Genomic DNA, 19,311 nt, shown 5'->3' on the forward strand with positions numbered 1-19,311 from the left:
ACTACTGATGAAAGAGGAGACTTGTATTGAAAGGCAGAAGAAAGGTGATTTAGGTGGCTTTAAACGTGGTGTGTTTGTTGACAGATAAGCTGGTCCGAGTATTTAAGAAAACTGCTGATCTTCTGGGATTTTCCCACATGAATATCTCTAGGGTTTACAGCGAATAGTCAGGAAAACCAAAAATATCCAGTGTGTGACAGTTCACTGAGCAAAAATGCCTTGTTGATGTCAGAGGAGAATGGCCAGACTGCTTTGAGCTGATAGAAAGGCAACAGTAACTCAAATAACCACAACCAAGGTATGCAGAAGAGCTTCTCTGAATGCACAGCTCATCGAATCTTGATGGGTTACACCAGCAAAAGACCACCATGTGTCAGCTCAGAACAGGCATCTGAAGCTACAGAAGATGGGAAAAAAATGTTATTTGGTCTTATTCAGATGGTAGATTCAGAGTTTGGCGTAAACAACATGAAAACATGGCTCCATCCCACCCTGAATCAGTGCTTTCTTTACACTGGTGGTGGTCGTATGACCCATCCATCCATTTTCTTCTGCTTTTCTATATCAGGGTTGCGGCGTGACTGCAGCTTATTATCCTTTACATTTTGGTTATTCTACAGACGCTTTTTCCGAGCCAATACTTTCTTTAACTGTACGTCAACTTAATGTCACTTTGCGAAGAGAAATATGCCACTGCCAGGCTAAAATATCACATTGAACCCAGTAAGTATATTTACTGCAGTAACCCATCATCATCATAGCATCATTTAGTGAAAGATCAGTACATTCAAACCTTAAAACATTTTTAATTTCCACAGACAAAAAGAGAAAACTCAAATATTTTTCTTTTTTTTTTGGTATAATATCTTCATTTCCATGTCACAACAGTCTCTAGTGAGGTAGACTACAACAGGTCAACAGTTTGAAACGCTGGTCTTTAAACTGGTATGTGAAATGACATGAAATAAATACTTCCATGTACAAGGTCTTCAACATGAGGTAGAAACGGTTACAGAGAATGTACAAGATACAAGAAAAGTACATGTGAATCACAAAGATAACAGTGAAGTCTGATTTTCCATCTGCGAACGCCAACACTGACTCCACCCGCTTCACTGAATCAGAGTAACACAAAGAAAAGGCAAATGCTTCCCGCAATGTGTCTTTTGAATGCAGAGCACATCCTGTGTTGATTCACTTGTTGTAACCAAATACTTGTAAAAACCTGGGGTAAGCATAAATCATGATTTACTTAGCACCTCTTTCCTAATCTGAATTTCTTTTCTGGTGAGCTTCTACTTTTTCCCCTTAAACCGCATTCTGAGTAAGATAGTAAAAAAGCACTAAAATGGCTTTTAATTACACTGAATTTCCAATTAGTAAAATTAAAGGGGAATCCATTCACTTTAGATTTGAAGTTTAGCTTTGTAACAACCTAGACATCTCAAGCTCATGTTTCATTTGCCCTCCTGCTTCCACTTAAACAGATTTCTACTTTAAACTGCCAGTTGTGACCAATCACACCTGTTTGTGAATCACCGCATGTGATTAAGAACATTTCTGCCAATTTATGACACCAGAGTTTCACTTTCACTCTGGTGGCTTGTGGCTCAATCCAGTTGGGTTTAGAGGTGCTTAAGGGTCAAAACTGAAGTAAGAGTTTCCTGATTCGTTCATTTAATAGGCTTTTTTTTTAAAATTAGAGGTTGGCACAGTTCATAAATCAGTGGCATAGCAGAGCAGCAAAGCCCCAGTGCGCTGACAGTGTTGGTATTCAACTTAATTCAACTTGAAGTTAGGGCTAAATTCAAGCTGAATCAAGTGGTTTTAAAATACTGAAATGGTGACTGGATACTTTATTAAGACATTTAATAAAAATATCGCTTATGCACCATATACTGTAGTGTGTGTACATCTTGATATGTGTTTATCAGGAGTGCTTTTCCTTTTCCCCACTGCTAACTACACTAACACTTGACATGCCAATATTTTCTCCACCAAAACCTACTGGAGACTTACATCTATACGTGGAAAAAAAATAGATCTAAAAACATCATTGATGTACGTATGGCATGTCTTTAAAAAAAATATCTGAATTACATTCAACATTTCAGGCCTTGATATAAAAACCTCGAGTTTCCCGGAGCTAAGAAACCATGTAGTGTTTTGTGTGTGTGTGTGAACGCATGTACATGTGTATGTGTACGTGTGTTCGTTCACACTATTAAAAGGCCTTAAAAGTTCATTGTTTCCCTGAAGTGTCAGCCATGGCATCGTTTTCATCTCGCTCCATTAAAGCTCCCCCACCGACACCCTAAGGTATCAACATACATTCGTAGTTCATCTTTCTGAGGTAACAATATTCTTCCTGAGTATTCAATAACACGATAAATCATCCTTCTGACAGGCAAAAGTAAAGAGAAAAACATATAAAGAAGTCAAATCTAACGACAAGCAGGTAAATTTTAACAAAGTATGTAGCTGAATAAAACTTTTAAGAGGCACTCGCTCAGACGCATATATCCTCTGCTGCAACGTGCGTGCCTGTGCAGCCACACTGAAGCAATAATGAGCTTTTATGTAGCTAACCTGCACTGAGTACATCTTCCCAGTATGTACAATCATCTATGTTTTTCCATTGTACAGTCTGAGATAAAGTTGGGTTAAGGATTAGCAGAAATATCTGTGTGAAGAAGATGCTTTTAAGATGATTGAGCCATACTTGATTTACCCATACTGCGACTTTATGAAGGCTAAATACATTTTCAATGGATTTTCATGAATAAAAGCTATTTAAAGTATTTCCCTACTTCAAAAAAAGAAGAAAAAAAAGAAAAGAAAAACAAGACAGTTCACCTGCAAATCCAATATATGTATTTTTCCCTCTGTTGTCTAGTGCTGTTCATCAGTCTGGATTATTCAGGTGTGAGTCAACAGTTGTTAACTCTGCATTATAAATAATAGGACTAAATAGCGATGGCCTTGTGATGCTCAAAATAAACAAACAAAGAAGAAACAAACAAACAAACAAACAAACAAAAAACACCTAAAAAAACAAGCATCAATGTTTTACTGTGGCCAGTTTTCAGTAGGGACTATTTTACATCTGTCTACATACACCAACCAAAAGTAGTGTGTAGCTAGCAAACACCCATCTTGCCATGGGCAGATGCATGGACCACAAGGCAAGTGCCATTTAATTCCATAATTCCAACTAAACTCTAAATTAATACATTGCAGGAAAAATACATAATTTTGATTCTGAGGTCAACTGCCTGTCAAGAAAAGAGTGGCGTCATGTATATTATGACATAATTACACAGCATAAGCAGCTTGATATCTATAAATGAGACAAAAATGGTAAGTTGGGGAGCAAGGAGAATAATTAATCAGAGGACAAGAGGTCCAGGATAGAAGATAAACATAAACATGGAGATAAAAAAAAAATCTAAACAAAAGAAAAGTGAAATGAAACCTGAAAACATTCATTTCTCAAGGCCAAGCCAAGCACAAAGACTTACAGCCAGCAGTGTAGTCGGGATTGTGCTGAAGTAGTATGGCATTCTCACCACTTCAGTTATTGCTCTTTTTACTTTTTGGTCATAATGATTTTTTTATTATTAATTTTTTTTGGGGTTTTTTGTGGTGCGATAGAGCATATTGCAGTCAAAGGCCTTTTAAATACATAACGGCCACAAACAATTACACCAACTCCAAAAACAATGTTGCAGTGCTGTTGCCACAGTAGCAGAAAAGGGAATAAATAGGATCCTGAGAGAAACAGACACGCGTACATTTAGACTGTCTTAATGATATCTATGTAGCGAATGCCTCAACCTCACTCCTAAGACTGACCTCAGCCTTACAGGGCAAAACGCCTCTGTGAATCTTTGGGAAAACATGATAAACAAAAACGTTAATGTACAGGAAACACCCGGGAAATTAAATGTTTCATCGACAAATTCAATGTTATTTCCCCGAGTCTGTCAGGGTTAGGAACCCTGGGTGGTTTTTAAGGAGCAAGGGAATCCTTCAATATGCCAACCTGGTCTGTTAGTGCCCTCCAGTGGGGTCCTCAGAGTGTGCGTGAGATGCAGATATCTTCATCTGCATTCTCTGCTGCTGAGGAAAGCTGTGCTCCCCCGATACACTCTCTCCTGCTAGGCCTGATGGCGGGCTGTACTCCCCTGCCCTGACGTAAGGGGGTGATATGAGGGGCTTTCCAGATTTGAAAGACTGTGCATCTGAGGCGGGCACACTCATATCATAACCATTGCCATGCCCGTTGTCGGAAGCTTTGTTGTGACTGTTCCCGTTGCCATATTTTCTATAGCGAGATCCTTCCACCTCTGCTCCCTCTTGTCGTTCCTCTGTCATTTCAAAGGCCTTGCGTTTCAGAGGTACACCTGTCTCGAGCGTCCCTCCAAGGCTGTGAGATGGGTAGTTGTAAGTCCCCCCCACCATGGTAGGCCTAGGGGCCAGAGGAGTGGGAGCGCTAATCCCAGACGGCAGGTAGGACGCACTGGGGCGGCTGTATCCCGAGGACAGGCTGGTTTGGGGGTAGCACCCTGGGGGGTAGTTGTAGACAGGTGGGCTAGGGCTGTAGTTGGACACTAAAGTAGGTGGAGCCTGCAAAGAGTGTAGAGGGGTTGGTGGGAGTGCTGCACTGGGCTGAGGGCAGTATCCTGAAGACAAGTAGGTGCTGTTGTAAGCAGGAGGGTATTCCTGAGATGATGGAGCACTGCACGAGCCAGCACCACTAAAGCCTGGCTCAGGGGCCAAATTACTGCTCACCACTGTTACACTTCCTGTAGTTGGGATCCCCACAGAGGCAGGGGCCACCTTGGTGCCAGTGAGTGCCTCAAGTCCAGGGTAACAGTCCATGCCTTGAGCCAGAGTCCAGGGCTCAGAGTCTGATTTTAAGAAAGTCCCATGCTCTGCGTAAGCTCCCATAGCAGGGCGGTCCAGGCCTGAGTACTTCTCAGCGTAGCGCTTGAGCAGAGAAGAAGCACTAAGGGCTGATATGTCGTCACTGGCCCAAGGATAACTTGTAGGGGCGTAGCTTCGGCGAGGACCTGTAGCGTAGGGGTCGTGCTTGTGGGCAGACGGTGGCGAGGTGGTGGAGGTGACATCTAAGTGCTGTTCAGGCCACTGAGATAAAGGGGCGGCGTGCTCCGGAGACCAGTGCATCTTTAACAAACCTGACAAACAAGAACAAAGATGTTATTTCACATAATCTCAGAATAATAACCCTGATCAGATAATATTTCTACACCTACTTTATGGTATTTAGCTCTTCACAGGGATTCCAATTTCTTCTAAAGAAGACAAGATCTTATATCTGCCCTCATAATCACCTTGCAACGCTGGCTCTTTTCCACAGTTTTGTCAATGCTTAGCCCATGTCCTTCTAAACAGTCTCTACCAGGCGGAGGCCAACTGCTCTAATCTGTATGAGAAGCTACCAACATAGCCCCCAGCCTGGTCTCCACGGCGATAAGCCTCTATCAGCCTGCACACTGCCCTCTGCCTTCGTCTCTCTCACATTGGGGCCATTGTATTTTCTCTTTGAGTCTCTTAGCCCACAAAGCCACCCCCACCAAGCGTGTGATCTAATTCGGCCCAAACCTCAGGGGTCTGCTGGACGAGGGGGGGGGGGGGGGGGGGGGAGGTAGACTAGCTTTTCTCCAAATTACACAGAGACTGTCCCACTAGCATCTATGGACACTGAAGTGTGTGTCATTAGTGAAGTGACTGACTGATGAGTGAAAAATGACAGATTTTTGATTACACACGCACATTTGCACAGAGTAATCCGCTGGTTTAGTGGCTCAGGGTTTGTCTTTTTGAACTGGCATTAAGCTGACATTCCACACATTGCAGAGTATTACTAAAGTGTCCTGACCCCAGGCTTTGACCAGAGGGGCTTCCTTGCAACCACTGGACAGCTTTATTGATTTCTGATACTGCATCAATATACAGTACTGGACAAACATGGTACCATCCTACGGGCACTGGCCATTTACTTGTTGTGTCACATCAAGTTATCACAGTCTAAATGTTCGAAGAAAGTCTAATGGAGATGTTGGAACAAGATAATAGTTTCTGCTGTGTAAAACCTGAACCATGAAGTAACTGCAAGAAAAACTCTAATTTTGTGAAACTGTATTTTAGTGAACATCTAAAAAATTTTAAAAAATAAATTATATATCAGTTTGCATATGCAGGTTTTGATTTGTATCATGTTTGCTACATCTGACATTTCTGTGCAATGTATTGCTTAAAAATGAACTTCTGTAATTTATTTAGGTTTTCACTCATGTCTGGTCTGAAACTGTCTGCAAGTGGATTATACCAGGTTGGGTCATATGTCCACACGGACCACCAGATGGGTCGCTAAACGGTCCACACGTTGATCCCTAAATTAAATGATCCTTCAGCCTAATAATCCCTCTCATCCATTCCAGGGATAGCAAGTGCTCTTGTCTGGCACAAGCTCCACCCTTGAGCTGAGAAATCCCCACGCTCCAGGGAATTCTGACCCGTCACGGTGCACAAAAACATTACACATTCAAAACAGCAAACACAGGCATCAAAACCTACCTAAACAAAATAACTTGACCTAACCCTGAGAATTATTAGTCATACACCTGTACACTAGACAGACTCGTATTCTGTTTAGTTCTGAGTGTGGGTTTTTAAATAGTATTTCACAAGCCCCAAGGGAGTAGGGGTCGTCTAAGCCTCTGTGCCTGCTGTGTTGTGAATGATATTCCATATTTCTATACAATGCCAATGAATGACTCAGTCTTTCATGTCAACATCAAATCCCCCAAAATGTATCTGAAGGAGATTAAGGGATAAAAAAAGAGCACTTGTGAGGAAGAAGCCCTCATGACATGTTTCCGGGATGTTTGTTACTGTCATGTTTTTAAGGTCATTCACATTAACAGAACCACAAGTGTGAAAAGTTTATAAATGTGTGTTGATAACGGCTCTACCGAGATCTCCACTTTGTCGTATTTGAATTCATAATCTTGATGCTCCTCGATGGCAAACTTTCAATTAGATTTATTGGAAAAATGTGAGCAATTGCTATAGTTACCTAATAGAGAGACAGATATTTTGTGCTTGATTTCTTTAGCAGGTTTGCACTAGTTGAACTGACAAGAACTTAGCTGAAGAGAGCACAACTACTCGATTACATGCTAATTAGTATACTGTACTTAACGATTGCTTATTTCTTGAGCTGCTTCATCATAAGCTGCCATTTATTTTATTTTCAACATGTGAGCTCTTCATTTTCCTTTGTGTCTACTTAGACTTTACTTCACTTTGTCTTTTTTCAATGTGAACAAACTATATGTTACTTACATGCTTAAAATATTTGATAAATCCAAAGGAAATTTACAACCAATTTCTGATTTCATGGCAGACGAACAGCTAAAAGAAACAAAAGGAAAAAAAAGAAATATGACCCAGTGTTTGATTTATGTCTGCATAGAAGGAGTTTATAAGAAACTGCTCACAGTAGGCTCAACACTACAAAAGCACTAGTGCAAATGGGAAGTGCAAATACAATCAGTTCAGTTTAATTCAATTCAATTCAATTTTATTTATATAGCACCAAATCACAACAATGGTCACCTCAACCGCTTTATATTGTATGAGCAAGCACTTGGTGAGAAGGGGAAGGAAAAACTCCATAGGTTGTCCTTTCTCGTATGTAGCACAGAGCAGGGGACAGTGTGTGTCATTTGTGTTCTCACATCTGAAAATACTCTGGGCTACCATGGCTCTCACTGAACAACAGCTCAGAGAGGATCCTATGATCCTATATTGGATCAGCGGAAGAGGATGGATGGTTGTTTTTGCCAATCCCACTGAGAATCTGTGTCCCGCTTTGTAAAGCGTCCAGCTCAATACTGCATTTTTCTTTATTACATATAAAACTATTAAACAAGATTACTGACATATGTGTGAAGATAATCTGCAATGTGAGATTTTTGGCATTTTTAAAAAAATGAAATGGCTTCATGGAATTATTCTCATATAAATTCATAGCTGGCCAACATCAATGACATATAGTGGTGGCCATCAGTGTGGTATTCACTGATCATACTGATTGCAGGCATGTGGCAACCATTTTTCCATGTTGTCTTCAGTCTAGTTCTCTAACGACATCTCCACCACTGGCTCTATAATTTAGCCAAGGCTCATTTGAGCGCGGTGATCTACTATTTCTGGAACCTTCACCAATTTTGGCAAAAGGAATTTAAAACCTGAAGACATGGAAAGATCCCCCTGAGATGAGAAGATGAAGAGTTAACAGGTGAGTCCGTCTGTCAAGAACCAGACTGAGAAAAGTACCTGAGTTAATGATGGATTAGAGCACATGAGGCTTATGGGAGCGTTAGCGCGTGTTTAAGCTAACAGTCAGCTCCAAGAATTAAAGAAGCATCACTTGCAAACTCACTCTCAATCCTGCCGGTAACTTTCACAACATAACATAACACAAGTCTTTACATTACATTTTCAAAATAACTTCATAGTTATTTTTCATTCTCATCTCTTCATAATTTTCCAAATTAATAACATATGGCAGCTACATCAGGAAAAAAGTATTTTTATTCATATTTAGGCAAAAAAAAAAAAAAGATTCTTGAACTTTATTTTTGAAACACATACTTTTCAAAGAGTTTGTTCCATGTCCACTTAAAGCTGGACAACATGTGTTTTGACCTTTGAATTTTGTATGGAGTGACACATAAGTGTCCAATGTAGTGGTTTATGTGCAAGTATGCCCTCAACACTGACACAAATACAAGAAAACAGCCTTTGAATAACTGTCCAATGTAGTGACCACAATGCGCGAAAGGGTTAATGAGTATATTTCATTGCTTATTTATATATTCTGTATTTATATAGGTATATATTTGCTATATTTATGCATATCGTTAGCTTCATAGCATAATTGCCTAAGTCATTTGACTAAGTCAATGACTTAGGCACTTATGCTATGAAGCTAACGATATTCTCTTTTTCCTGTTTATTTTTTACTCTAACTTCTTACTATGCAAATTTCTGTTGGTGTTCTGCTACTGGAAACAGAATTTCTTTAAGTAATCTTCAGGAAAAGTTCTCCATTCTTCTTGCAGGACATTCAAAGCTTCTCACTGATGTTCATAATTCCATCAAGGCCTGTAAAAATACTTATGCCTAAATCTTATGCCTGGCTCTTTTATCTTTGACATTTTTGCAGGTTTAACTAAAGAAATTGGAACAATGATGTGATTTTTATTGCAGGTTGCTTGCAACAAAGTGACTATAGATAGAATTTAAAATCAGTTCTTGAAGTTGTTTAATAAGTATAGACACAACACTGGTTCATTCCTTGAGTTTGGTGCCTTTTTATGACCGAACGATTCATAGGTCAGTGTTAAGTGCCTAAACAAACAAAGAAACATTCCTCTGAAAATGCTCAGGCCCAAGGACTGGACTGAAAATGAGTGAAAAAGCAGCCCATGCCCAAAGAAAAACTTTACAAAACCTCAAGAAAGCCTGAAGAGCTTTTGCTCAAGCCCACTTTGAAAATGACATGAAAGTCTGGCTCATGTCGATACACAGACTAGATCTACTTTATAATATTAATATTCCCGATAATAAGCTGGCTAGAACATTTCTGAGATGACTCAAAAACAGGAAAACAAAGTTAACTGCTATGCATGCAGGAAACGCTGACTCTTATGTTCAAAGGTGCATGTAACCAGAAATCTTTTGCAAACTAAATTGCTGTTACTATGACACCCCACTCAAGTCCTGTGTTTACATGTCTTTGCAATAAGAGACAATGAAACTGACTGAAAGCAGGAAGTCAAGTCAAATCAAAATCAAATCAAATCACTTTTATTGTCACATCACATGTGCAGGCACACTGGCACAGCACATGCGAGTGAAATTCTTGTGTGCGAGCCCCACAAGCAACAGAGATGTGCAAACACAACAACACAAACGAGCAAAATACAAGAATGGCCAACCTGAAACTAATAAATATATGTACAATATATAATAGTGTATGCATTTCTGGATGTGTATACTAAATATTTTCCTACGTGTGTGTGTGTGTGTGTGTGTGTGTGTGTGTGTATACACATTTTTACAAATTAAATAGTAAAAAAAAAAAAAAAAATAATAATAATAATAATAAAATATATAAAATATACAGAGTTGAATATGTGCAAAAGTCAAGTCACACAAAAACGCACTGACCCTCAACCCCTATGCTTGTGTACTACATGAACTCAGAGTTCACTACACAGAAAAATGTGCCTTGCATCAGTGTGTAATCATGTGTGCTGTGTGTTTAAAGACAGCCAAAGACAAACACATAAGGTGATTCTAATCTGAGACAGATGAGTGCTTAAAGTGTATAGAAACGCATCTATGCACAGTTAAAATGTAACTTGTTCTCTCACCTGCTTTGAGTGGTCACTAAGACTGGATGCCTATAAACTCCAGCCGCATTGCTTTTTTGAATAAATGGTCCCCAGCCATCAACAACCACCACCGGAACCAGTTTCAGTGCTCTAATTTGGATGTGACTATTATAATGACTTGTACATTTCAAAAACTCTGACAAAACTGCTTGAATTTTTCTTTTCTGCAATTCTGCAACTCTGTGTGTCAGTGGAGGCTAGCTTGACTCCCAGTCCACTGCATGGTCAGTATGAGTAATTAGGGGTTAATTAGATGGAAGTATATGTGGGGGAAGGGGCTAGCTGAAATGAGATTTAGGGGGTTGTGAGGAATAAGAGATGGGTGACTGGCTGGATGGAGAGTGGACACAAAAATCACCCTTCTGCAGCTGTAGGGTCTCTGTAAGTGCTTTCAGTCCACCCACAATAAACAAAGACACCCCCTGAAGACGGAAAATCCAAAATACACACACACAAAAATACACACACACAAAAATGCACACACACAAGCTGCAGCAAACTACAGTCTTATATTGTGTTTTTTCCATGGAGGGTTCAGCTTCAGCTGGCCAGCACGCAGATGGACTCTCGGTCATTGGTTGAGTCAAGCTGCTGGAATGCCAGGAATCTAACCTGAGATCTATTTACAAAGCACATATCCTTTCCATGCACTCAGCACGCCTTGTCTATTCCCAGGCTAAAGGAAGCGAGGGAGAAAACACAAAGAGAGAACGTGATTCCTTACAGTGCTGACAAATGACCTTGTAGCCTGTTTGCACATTACTGAGTGATTTGTATTAGTTAGAAGTTGATTCATGCCACTGCCAAGATCAATACACATCAGAGGAGAAACGGTATACGAGTTTACAAGGAGAATGTCACGCCAGCTGAGATGAACAATGAAATGCACGCACTTTACCCATATATCCCTGTGTTTCAAGCTAACGGTATAAATTAGTGTTATAGTCCTGTGAGCACTGACCAAGAAAAAAAAACTGGGTGTGCAGTCAGTGGGAAGGAGAAGACCCTCCCTCCCTCTCTCTTCCTTTTATTTCCCCTTCCCCCTTTTCTCCAGGCCTGCACACTACACCAGGCCATGCTGCTGTCAGCCAATCAAATACTGTACCAGGTCTAATTCAGACTTTAAACATCCCTAACCTGAAAGCTATTTGAAAGCTCCAAAGCCAAATGAGAAGATCAAACTATGCCAACCACAGAGTTTGACACAGTTTGATCTCTGAATCACGACACAGCTGGTTTCAGCTCGATCATTTGAATCCTCCGTTCCCTCTCATTTAATTTCTCTTTTCTCTCACTCGCATTTTGTTCATTCTTCCTATCCCTCCTGCTATCTGCGCAATAGCAAAGACCAGACTCTGTGTCCCAGCCTGTGTGGTCAGTTTCCCTTCCCCCACTCCTCTAAGCTCACACACTCACATGTGGCAGAGGTTGGCCTGGCCCCTCTTTGCTTATTGTGTCCACTCATATATCAGGCTGCAGCTGACCAGTCCCTCCTTCTACATCTTCTCCATCTGTCCTTCACTTTGCTCTTTCTCTGTCGTTTTCCCCACCGGCGCCGCACATCTACACTATAACACCTAATAAGGAGCCGCGGCTTGTTGCACTTTCTTTTAACAAGCTTTTGCGATTATTAAGCAGGGCTGATGCATGCGTGTGGAGACAGAGGGTGATGTTTATGCGCCCCACTACAACAGCACTAATGAGAGGCTGTTGACACCAGGTTACTAACGATCTGGCTTTCATTCACAGAACTGCTTCACCCTGGTAACGGGCGGCTAAAACGCGCTAACGCCGCCCATCACTCTCACATTATCATCATTAAGGACAAACAATCGCAGTCACCCACACCTTAACGAGCTGTGATTGTTTCCTTATTTGTGTTTGGGAATTGATCTGAGATTTGTCAGTGTGTGTGACACGTGACTGGAGGTGGTGCGGTTGGGAGTAAAAAATAAAATGCCAGAATGTGAGCGTGTTTAGTTTCTATGAGTAGAAAACTGACACACTGCTGTGAGTTGCTTTTGAGGAAGGAATGTGACACGTAGATGTTACCAGAGCTTCTTTCTACACAGACAGCCCCATCGTTGTGCCTCGCGAGACGTCAGAGACGAAGTATCGTGACATTTTGCTGTTTGTTAGCTGCTGCTTCTCTGTGCAGTTGCTTTAGAATACACAAAACATCCAGCGGTAAATCCCTGTTGCATTATTCCAATCAGGTTAGTGTTGTAATCCTGTTAAAGCTGGTCCTGATCAATAAGCCGGTCAGTCAATACAGGTATATTTAACAGTCTAGATAGGAACCTCGCATAATCAGTACACATATGAGTAAGGGAGGGGCTATTCTGTGACATGTTTACATGATCTGAATATATTTTGCTTTTACATACTCAAGTAACAAACAAGTATTTTGTGGAAATGCCTTCCAAATGTGTCAACTCTTTACCACGTCTGGTAAAAATACAACTGGAGTTTATTCAGATTGAACATGTGTACTGCCCTAAACCTGAGACCTAAAGCCTGTTCAAGCACACATTCATTCTGGAAAATATGTGTGGCGTTTCTAAAAAGACAAACATCTGCTGTCTGTTTGGTCTCAAAAAACAGTGTCTGAACACTTTCTGTGAAATTCCTCAATGCAAAGCCTGGAGACTCAGCTGTTAAAGGCTTCAGGGTATCTGCCTTCTCAACATGACTGCTCAAGAGATCCCCCTCCCTTCACCCCAGCAATTCGCTTCCCACTGCATATCCACAGGAGATGAGTTCTGGACAAAAGAGGGGCCTGAAGAAGAATGTGTACAGGAAAACAAACTCAAGCAGAACTGGAGCATGGTATGCACGTACAACATGATGCATTCATCCAATAAGTGTCTCCCAAATGCAAACCAAAAAAATTAAAGACTTACTGTATGGGGTGACAGGACTGAGCATTCTGCAGCCCTGGTCCCAGGTGAAGAGGAGAGGACCAGGTCCACTTGGTGCTAGTGAGGGCCCAGCTGCATGCTTCAGGGTCTTCCTGGGTTACCGCTGTTGCTTCTGCTGCTTTTGGCTGTACTGCTGCTGGTAAAGGCTAGTGAGTGGCCTCCTGTACTGCTTCATGGTTCATCTCATAGTTCAACACCACTCTGACACATTGCCACCTGAAGAATGCAAACAAGTCAGTGTCAGAGCCAGCAGACACCTTGTCCTGGTTTAATTGCTGTCGCTTGATTCTAATAGATTTTACGAAAATAATGATAATTAAAAATTAAAGTCATGCTTACTCGCTTACACCGTAGAGCAATATTAATATTCGTTTATTTTACTGCAAACCTTCTAACAAAAAAAGTAAAATATTTGTTGTCATGTAAGCTGTTATTGAGTGGTAATGAGCTTTGCATGTATTTTCATTGCGCTTGCTTTTCTGGTTCTTTCCTTAGCTGTGCGCACAGACACAAGCGCACAAGAGAGACTGAAAGTCGAACACTGACACAGCGCTTTACCCTGTGACTACAAGACGGTAAAGCACGGTTTTCATTATAAAACTGCAAACCAACAGAGGAAAGAGAACTCCATGCTGCCCTCTCTAATGCTGAATAGTTCAAGGAAATTTAGGGCAAAAAATGCGTCCAAAGTGCACGCACTTAAAGCAGGCACCAAACAGTCGACACAGAAGGCCAGCTAATTAGAGTTTAATACATATGAAGACAAGGGGAAAAGATGGAAGATAAATTGAAGTAATCTAAGTAAAAACGAAAATCACGACATTTACCGTAAGGAAAAGAGAGAACATCAGAAAGGACCGAAATGTGCAGGCAGCAGCGGAAACATTGTCATTACTGCTGAAGGGAAACCAAAATCTATTTTTTCCTAATAAGTGAGTAAATGGTTACAGACCTGACCATGCCTGGATTTGCCCGATGAGTGTTTCAGTTTGGGAAGTAATCCACTACTCCACAAATTGTAACAGAAGGTCTCTCGCCCTCTCTCTCTGCGTATGTGTGCATGTGTGTGTGTGTATGTGTGTGTCAGTGTGTTTGAGCCTCTTCTGGGATCCTATCCTTTTCTCCTACACTCCCTCGCTCGCCCTCCAGCTCGCCCCCCTCCCCGCCCTCGCTCTCCCTCGCCTGGTGACAACAGAGCAGCGCACGCATCCCCTCCCCCAAGCACGCCACCCCTCCCCCTCCGTCTCCCTTCTCTTTTGTTAAAACTATTTCAGCAGGAAGGGAGAGAGAGGGAAAAAGTGACCAATCATGCAGTGTCAGAGAAGAGCCTATTTCCCCCCCTGCGGTGTGTGTGCATGCGTCTATGTGTGTCTCTGCCTGAGTGCACATGTACCATTTCTGCACGTGCGGATTTGGAGGATTGATAAGACTTGCATGGGTGGCTGCATGCTTTTGGTTACAAACCTTCAGTCTGATGAATGGGCATGTTGGGACACATGCAGATGTGCAAAAAAAATTGAATTTTCTCCTTCACTGATCACATGAGAAGTTCAGTTATTGCCAATGACTTTTATTGATCTGGTACATTGATCTTAGTGTTGTTTGTAAGGTGGGGGCTGAAATGGCCATGTCAGTATTACCTAATTCCTCTGGCACACCATCCCCCCACTATACACAAATACACACATTCACACAGTAGCCTGCACACATGCATGGACGGCAGCAAACGACCTCCACATTGGCCTCAAACCTTTGGCCAAGAAGTGAGTTAATTTCTTCAACTGTAATTTATCAACATGGTTATAATGTGCAGACATAGTTTTGTTTGTAATATTGTCTCACTGAACACTCTCCACTCATGGTACGGTGTTGGAAAACCCTCTAAAACCCTGCAGGGCTTACCTCTTCTCTTTTGGTTGTGAGGCAGTAACCACATGAGCAATGTGACATGTGGGAGATGCACTTCAGAGGATGGCCGTACACAGGACAAACTTACTTCAATCTTTTTAGAGCATAATCCCAAAACAAAACAGACAGTTTCCCTTCAGTAACACTTTATATTAAGGTTCTTGCGATAGGTAACAAGGTGCTCACAGTCCAATCAGAACTAGTTTCAGTATGATGACTAAAAATGAAGTGAGACTGATGGATCTCAGCACTGTTACAATAAAGATGGTCAAGTCAGACCTTTGGACCAAAGTGAGGATCATATATCATATATCACTGCAACAAGGGAATTTGATCCATTTATTTCTGTACTTAAAAAAACCCAACAACTAATATGGCTGTGAAGAGGTAATTAGTGAAAAACAACAACTATGGGTTGTATTTATGGGCTTATACAGCTAAATTCAGTTTAATTTGTTGTACAGTGAACTTCTACATTTACGATTTTCCCCTTTCTGTCCGTGATGCTCAGGAATGCTATTAATCATAAATGGTGGACCCCAAAGCATGAGATCAGGACTGAGATGTTTTGTTCTTCTCATTCTTTTTATTAAGAAACTTTTATTTCATTTTTCTTATTTTACTTTATTCCAATGCATAAAGAGACTGTGGAAAACAGTTTTTGAACACAAGCTTTCTTTTGTATCCATAGTCAAAATGTTAATAAATAGCAGTAATATAAATAATAAATACTTTACAATACATGTATTAACTAGGTATGCCCCTATTAACACTCAGCTATGCTTTTACGCAGTAGCTTGAGTTAAAGTAACAATGTTTTACTAGGGTTAATAAACACATTCCTATACAGTTAGAAATCATTTTCATGGCTCTGTCCTCTGGAGCAGTACATAATGTTAAGAAAAGACAATATACAAATTAATACAAAGAAAATCCCTTAAAAAAAGATTAAATTAGGCCTGAGTGTCCTGGTCCAAATCATGCTTTGAAGAGCTCAGACTCACTTATAAGCAGCTTATGACTTATTAATTACTGCTTATTACAAGGATCTTGTTTTAAGTATTACCTTTCCTTCTCCTTATAGCAACTGTAGAAAGGCATGGTGTGGCAATACCAGAGTATTGGGTTAAAATCCTGCTAGTGATAGGAGTGGAGATACAGGCCTTTCACTGCCTGACTCAGAGCAGTAATTGCTAGTGCGGCACTCAGCTCTTTCCCCCTTACCTGCATTGCTGACAGACACTGAAAAAAGGCCATGCTGTTATTTTACAGGTCAGGAAACAATACACCTAAAAAATTCCAGTTGTGCAGTTCTTTTCATTACAGAAACAGTTTGATACATTTTCACCGTAGTGTAACAAACCCAAGATGCTGCCTCTCATTAGATCCAGAAAACATCTACATTTAGCCACACAACCTAAAGCAGGCTATGAGGAAAAGCAGGAGGGACAAAGAGCAAAAAGTGTGCTAATGACAGCTGAACACAATGGCTATCAGCAAGTTTGAGAAAACATTTACTTTTGGAAACAAAGGAGAGAAAAATCCCCATATAACTGGGGTGCACAATGTACACAGGAAGACAGATTTCCACTCACACGCGTAACAGCCATTCTGGAAATTATTGGTAACTCTAACCCAGAGCTGCTTTGCTCCTGTGGGTGGGATAGGTCACATGATAGCACCCTAGAGAAGCTCAGCTGTTTGCCGCTCTAATTCTGTCTCTAGCAGCTGAGCACTGACCCACTGCTCCAGTGAACTGTCCCAGCAATTATAATTGTGTTTGTGTATGTGCGTGTGTTTGTGCTTGTGTGGATGAAAGTGCTGTAGGAGTTTATGGAGTTAAGGGTGAAAAAAATGCGCAGCCATAATTGGCCCACTTGTTGTTAAATGTGTACCTTCAAAACGCTTAACCCCTGCAAGCATACCCATGTTCGCAAATGATTTGAAGGGTGAATTATGAGACAATGAGAGAGAGAAAGGGCAAAACAGGAACAGGAAATCTTTGGAAAAAGAACAGGAAATGTGTGTATTGTGGTCTCCCACACAGAAGACGTCAATGTCAGTTCAGTACAGTGCTTGAATCTGAACGTTCTTGATTCTGACAAATCCCACAAAAAAAGGTCAAATTCCAACAGCAAATTCATCCTACTGATAAATGCTGCCTGCATAGCCAAAGATTATATAGCTTACTGTTAGATATTAGTAAAACACATCAATGAGCCTTTTAAAACTGGTAAGATGTTCTGTTAAAACGAACATGGCCTGGCCTGTAGTTTATTTTAGTCATTTGCACCTACATCACTCTGCTGACATGAGTACAGACCAGGACACAGTAGGCTTCATGATAAACAGATAAACTCTATGAAGGAAATGTTTGAGATGAAAGTACAGGTTTTCAGCTTTAATTCAAAGGTGCGACATGTACGGCAAGAACCCCTTTACTTTCATACCCTAATTTTCAGAGACCCTGTTTCCTTGTTATTTCATGGCAAATCAAGCAGATAGAAGATCTGGGTTAATTCCAAGTGTTTGGCATCTTTTTACTGGAAGTGTCAATATGAGATCCAAAGAGATGCCAGAGCAAATAAGGGGGGGACACCCAAGGCTAAAAACCAAAATAAAGTGGAGAAAGTGGAGTGGCCAAATAAATTATTTGGTGTATTCTTTAAAAAAATAAATTGAAAACACTAGCCAGCTCCAAAACTCCTAAAACTCAGAAAGACCGCAGAAGACAACTACACGATGATGATGAAAAAAAATCACATCTAACCAAGTCTAAAAACAGTCGTATGGAGTTGGGTGTATCATTGTTAAAGTCTACAATTATGATCCATGGATGCAAATACAGGGGATTCACAACAAGGTGCAAACCCGTGCATACACCAAAGAATGAGACGACCAGATTAGACTTTGCTGAAAGAGCCTCAATAGTTCTAGAAAAATATAGTTTTATAGTTAAAATTACCTTAGTTTGTCCTCTGAAAATACATGTCTCTATAAAAATAGCTGTGATTCCTAAACAATTCATGATATGCAAAACCTAAAATTCACAATTCAATCACATCTTGTTTGATTTCAAACCCACTATCATGGTGTACAGAGATGTTGTATCTATAGATAGATAGCTAGATGGTAGTAGTTACACCCATGTACTACACAAAGTCTATAAAACATATTGGAGTTATAAATGTATTTAGTTTCACACAAAAATCTGGAGACAAGCATGTGTTATATTATATATACAGAGCTGCGTATAATTATTCTGCTGGTAACATTTTTAATGTGTTCAGTTTTTAACTGCCTGACTTTCTCATCTGGGAATATGATAATGAGTGCAATGGGCCTGCTTAAGTATTCAGAGGATTTATTAATTAACTTGAATTTATGCCAAGTACACTTACTTAAACTCTAATAGACCCACCCCAACAATGTCTTCACCTCAAAATGTAATTTTCATTTGTGGGAAACTAGTGCTTCAACCCCATAAAGAACATATGTGACTGTATACACAGATTTAGGCCCCGAAAACACGGCTAAAGCCGGATTCTCTATTTCTGCAAGGTGTCAGTTAGCTAGCCTTATGCTCAGAGTAGTGTCTCTTTAAGGTTAAATAACATTGCTCTTCCAGTAATTTCAATTGGAAGATTACAGTTAGAGGCTCTAACTTTCTGACAGAGGCATTCATTGTTCTGTTTTTTCTTGAAAGAAGTGTAAAGGTGTAAAGTTTTTTAACAACCCTCCTGAGTTGAGTCAGTCTAGAAATTGAAAACAAGGGCAAAAGAGGAATTTTATTCATAGTGTTTAAAAATACCAGCTAACTGAAGGAAGCTAACTGCTGTTTTCTTACCCTGCCTCGCACAAACAGACAGACACAAGACTGCACACCGCACACACATGCAGCACAGCGCTCAGTGTTGGAGTGGCTTATTGTTCTCTGGCATAGAGGACACAATATCCAAGTCTGGTAATAGAGGTTAGATTAATTG

General features: G+C 40.6%; 1 protein-coding gene across 1 annotated transcript; it reads right to left on the reverse strand.

Moving 5' to 3' along the window:
• Positions 1-794: 794 nt before the first annotated feature.
• LOC309706371 (fidgetin-like protein 2) lies at positions 795-14,572 on the reverse strand. Its single transcript, XM_082532838.1, has 3 exons — positions 14,370-14,572; positions 13,400-13,633; positions 795-5,201 (listed from the first exon to the last, which is right to left on the reverse strand). Exons 2-3 carry the CDS (start codon positions 13,422-13,424, stop codon positions 4,054-4,056), a joined length of 1,173 nt encoding a protein of 390 aa, XP_082388964.1. The 5' UTR covers positions 13,425-13,633; positions 14,370-14,572; the 3' UTR covers positions 795-4,053.
• Positions 14,573-19,311: the final 4,739 nt, after the last annotated feature.

Source organism: Aulonocara stuartgranti, assembly GCF_965226115.1.
Source record: "Aulonocara stuartgranti genome assembly, chromosome: 5".
In the NCBI taxonomy this organism is placed as follows: domain Eukaryota; kingdom Metazoa; phylum Chordata; class Actinopteri; order Cichliformes; family Cichlidae; genus Aulonocara; species Aulonocara stuartgranti.